At 45.9% G+C, this 4,824-nt stretch overlaps 1 protein-coding gene across 1 annotated transcript; it reads right to left on the reverse strand.

The window, feature by feature from the left end:
* Positions 1-617: 617 nt before the first annotated feature.
* LOC110533116 (endonuclease domain-containing 1 protein) lies at positions 618-3,705 on the reverse strand. Its single transcript, XM_036934574.2, has 2 exons — positions 3,242-3,705; positions 618-1,680 (listed from the first exon to the last, which is right to left on the reverse strand). The coding sequence occupies exons 1-2, from the start codon at positions 3,539-3,541 to the stop codon at positions 1,084-1,086; spliced, it is 897 nt and encodes a 298-aa protein (XP_036790469.1). The 5' UTR covers positions 3,542-3,705; the 3' UTR covers positions 618-1,083.
* Between the last annotated feature and the right edge of the window lie 1,119 nt (positions 3,706-4,824).

The raw sequence follows: 4,824 nt of genomic DNA on the forward strand, positions 1-4,824 counted from the left end.
TTCCCACCTGTGTTTTGTGGGTAGTTATTTTCTGTTTAGTGTTTTCTGCACCTGACAGAACTGTTTGTTGTAGTTTCTCACTTTGTTATTTTGTTCTAGTGTTCAGTGTTAATAAAAATCATGAACACTTACCACGCTGCGCTTCGGTCCGATCCTTCTTCATCAGACGTCCATTACACATATGCTAAGCATTCTGTCAACAAGCCTCTTTTGTCTTGTCATTTCAGTCTTTCCTGTCTTTCCTATCTCCTCCATGTACACAGAAGTGTGTCTTGACATGGTTGGCAGACTGTAAAATGTAAAAACCTGCTCTCTAATCTATCTCTGGAGAACAAATATGGCCTTCAGTGTCAGGTGAGGTTAAGTAGCAAGGCAGTGGTAATGGTAGATTAGCACAATACCACAGGCAGATAAAGCACACAGGAGATTCCATGTGGACTTTGACCAAAGACAAAGGAGAGTGAGTGATGAGTGAGTGCAATCAAGGGACATTCATCAGATAGTTACAGTGTTACCTGCAATAAGTGTGTTTTTGCTATTGAACCAAACATATTTCATATTGCAAAATAAGACTTTTCTTTATCTTACTAGTTGAAGAAAAGAGACAAAAAAGGAAATTGAGTGAAAGTCTTTATTCATCAAGAAACAAGGAGCTTGTGCACATGATTGAACGTCATTGGAGAAAGTAGGATTTTAAAAAGCTGAGGAAGCTTTACATGCGAAAACATGTGTTGGTCAGAACTGGGATCTTTAAAAAAATATATATAAATCTGCCACGTAAAACCTTACTGGTTTATATGATTAACTGGTTTATAAAGGGTTTATAAGTAGGCAAACTGTCAATTACCATTACTTGGATTGATTTAATGTATTTGTAAAATATGTTTCTTGCAGGCTACATATTCGATATATGAGGCGAGCGATCATGTAGGTTACTGTGATATATGCGTGCTGAGAGAAAATAATTGAAGAAGGATGAAGCAAACCGTAAGCATTCATGTAAGACAACACATCAGATTCACCTCCTTTTTGATTACATTATAGTTTAAGTAAATTACGCTACACATAATTGTTTGTATAGTGTCAAGTCATGTGCAGGCCATTATCAGGGGATACACAGTTATCATAGAAGATCTGAAAGGTCTTGTCCACAAAGGTGACACTCTTGAGGAAGTTCTCCAGCTGTTGAACAGACATCTCCAGCACCTCAGGCCTCTCTTTCTCATTGAGACCGTGGGCCGCGTAGGCTGGGAACTTGGTGCGCTCCTCAAAGGGCGTGTTGCGGTCGTAGTCGATGCAGCAGTAAGCTGACCACAGGTAGGTGGGAACGGCCACACGGTCAATGTTGTGGCGGCGGATCATGTTCCCTGAGGTGGTGACACCAGTGACCATGTAGGCGGTGCCGCGGCAGTAGTTGTTGAGGCGGCGGCGTATGGTGTGCTCGTGGGTCTTCCAGGGGCCGATGTTGAACTCCCGGACCTGAGGGACCACGTTGGTCAGGGTGTAAGTGGCTGCCTTGTCGTTGGGGTCAGACTGGTGCTCATCAGGGTTTAGGTGGCCACGCTCAAAGTTCACTGTGTTGGAGTAGTCTTCCAGCACCGCTTGGGCATCCTCAAAACTGCGATGGAGGTCGCCTTGAGGAAAGGGCTGCATCTCCCCAAAATCAGACACTGTGGCGAGCTGACAGAGAGCAGAGGGTTAGTGCTCCTAGCAGAACTGGGTTCTTAGAGCTCCTAGCAGAACTGGGTTCTTAGAGCTCCTAGCAGAACTGGGTTCTTAGAGCTCCTAGCAGAACTGGGTTCTTAGAGCTCCTAGCATAACTGGGTTCTTAGAGCTCCTAGTAGTACTGGGTTCTTAGAGCTCCTAGTAGTACTGGGTTCTTAGAGCTCCTAGCAGAACTGGGTTCTTAGTGATCCTAGCAGAACTGGGTTCTTAGAGCTCCTAGCAGAACTGGGTTCTTAGAGCTCCTAGCATAACTGGGTTCTTAGAGCTCCTAGTAGTACTGGGTTCTTAGAGCTCCTAGTAGTACTGGGTTCTTAGAGCTCCTAGCAGAACTGGGTTCTTAGAGCTCCTAGCAGAACTGGGTTCTTAGCGCTCCTAGCAGAACTGGGTTCTTAGTGATCCTAGCAGAACTGGGTTCTTAGCGCTCCTAGCAGTTCTGGGTTCTTAGAGCTCCTAGCAGAACTGGGTTCTTAGAGCTCCTAGCAGAACTGGGTTCTTAGTGATCCTAGCAGAACTGGGTTCTTAGTGATCCTAGCAGAACTGGGTTCTTAGAGCTCCTAGCAGACCTGGGTTCTTAGTGTTCCTAGCAGAACTCGGCTAGATGAAAGCGAACATCTGTCCTTGCATACTTACTTCAAAGACCTTCGCTTGAAAAACAAGAAAAAATAGGAAATATTACGGTTTGTCCCTCTATATACGCCGTAGCAACAACATAGCCAGAACACTTCCTCAAAACAGTGTGAATAAATCTAAGATAAATCAATAAATCTGTAATTAATTTAGAAGTTTTTGCCAAGGAGTTCTTAGTTTTTTATTTTACATCTAACTAAGATGTTTGGTGCAGTATTTCTCAAGTTTAAAAATATGCATTAAAACATAGCCTTTCTCGTTGAACGACAGCAAACACTTAATTGAAGAATAGGGTCCATAGTTCCCAATCCTACTAGGAGTAGTACTGTAGAGCAATCACCGATGAAGGGGCATAGAGTTCAACTACCAAACTTAGACCTATCTCAAGAAAAGAATGTGTGTTCCCCAACAGCCGAAGAAAAACCTGCCGAAGACCAAAACATCACAAAATGTTGTCATGATGAGCAATCTGTTTCTACTGGGAAGCATACGGTAAAAATTTACCATATGCTTCCCAGTAGAAACAGTTTGCGCAGTAAAATTGCCGTTTTTTTTCTCATTTTTCAAGCATAGGTCTTTAGGGAGTATGCGAGCACAGACGTTCACTTTGCCTAGTCGAGTTCTGTCAGAAGCAAACCGAACCCATGTATGCGGACACCTTTAGCTTTAATAAGATAACGAACAGTGGTACTAAAGGAATCTCAGTCAGTGAACCCTCATGGACTCTTTCTCCTGGACTCTTTCACAACAGTATATTGCTCACTATTCGTTATATTTGCACAGAGACCATCGACATCTTATTGTTGCCAATAACACAACAAAATGATTCATCTGTAGACACAAGCACAAGGCAATGTTGCAGAGATAATGTAAGATACTGTCAAAATACCTGTGGCTCGTACATCCAGGGCACATCAACCTTTTTGGTGCCGTCAGAGCGCTTGAACGTGTAGGCAGAGTAGACGGGGATGTGATCGAAGGTGTCATACAGGGTGACAAAACGTGGCTTGCCGTTGTAGCGCTGGCAAATCTTCTTTAGTGCTTTGTTCTCAAGTCCCAGTGGTGGTGTGCCCATGTACATGAACTCGCGGCACGCAGGTGAGTAGTTCTCCTGTACCTCTGCCTCCACCATCACCAGAACTAACACCCAGGCCAACGCCTGAGCTCGCGCTATGATGCAAGAAACCATGGAGAAGAGTGCTCACGAAGTGGTGCAGTAGGAGCTGTCAGTATACTTGTCTCTGAAATTGAAAGTATCTCTATCTCTGTTCATAGGTAGACTAGGCTATGCAAATCCCCTGTAATAGTGATTATACTGTGTATGTGTGTGTGTGTGTGTGTGTGTGTGTGTGTGTGAGAGAGAGAAAGAGTGTCATGTATTGTCATGTTGTGTCTTTCTGTCTGTTCCTTTCACCCTGTCTCCCTCTGCTGGTCGTATTAGGTTACCTTTTCTCCCCCGCTTTCCCCCAGCTGTTCCTTGTCTCCTCCTGACTACCTCGTCACCCCGTTTCCCACCTGTTCCCTTTTTCCCTCTGATTAGTCCCCTATATCTCTCTCTGTTTTTGTTCCTGTCCTTGTCGGATTCTTGTTTGTTGTGTTTCATGCCTGAGCCAGACTATCGTCATGTTTGCTGTAACCTTGTCCTGTCCTGTCGGAATCTGCCGGTCTATCTGAGCCTACCTATGTTTGGTTATTAAAGAAGCTCTGTTTAAGTTAGTTCGCTTTTGGGTCCTCATTCACTCACCGTAACAGAAGAATCCGACCAAGAATGGACCCAGCGACTTCGGATCCTCTCCACTCAGCCGTCGAGATCCAGGGAGCGATGCTAGGCAGACACGAGCAGGAATTGTCTGCTGCTCGACATGCCGTTGAGACCCTGGCCACCCAAGTCTCCAACCTCACAGAACAGGTTCACCGTCTCCGCCTCGATCCACCGGCCACTTCCAGGGCTTTCGAATCTCCGGAGCCCAGAATCAATAACCCGCCGTGTTACTCTGGGGAGCCCACTGAATGCCGCTCGTTCCTCACCCAGTGTGATATTGTGTTTTCTCTCCAGCCCAACACTTACGCCAGGAGCACTGCTCGTGTCGCCTACGTCATATCTCTCCTTACTGGACGGGCTCGTGAGTGGGGCACGGCAATCTGGGAGGCAAGGGCTGAGTGTACTAACCAGTATCAGGACTTTAAGGAGGAGATGATACGGGTTTTTGATCGATCTGTTTTTGGGGAGGAGGCTTCCAGGGCCCTGTCTTCCCTATGTCAAGGCAATCGATCCATAACAGACTACTCTATTGAGTTTCGCACTCTTGCTGCCTCCAGTGGCTGGAACGAGCCGGCTTTGCTCGCTCGTCTTCTGGAGGGTCTCCGCGCAGAGGTAAAGGATGAGATTCTCTCCCGGGAGGTTCCTTCCAGCGTGGATTCCTTGATTGAACTCGCTATTCGCATTGAGCGACGGGTTGATCTTCGTCACCG

Source organism: Oncorhynchus mykiss, chromosome 10, assembly GCF_057628025.1.
Source record: "Oncorhynchus mykiss isolate SJ-2025 chromosome 10, ASM5762802v1, whole genome shotgun sequence".
Classification (NCBI taxonomy): domain Eukaryota; kingdom Metazoa; phylum Chordata; class Actinopteri; order Salmoniformes; family Salmonidae; genus Oncorhynchus; species Oncorhynchus mykiss.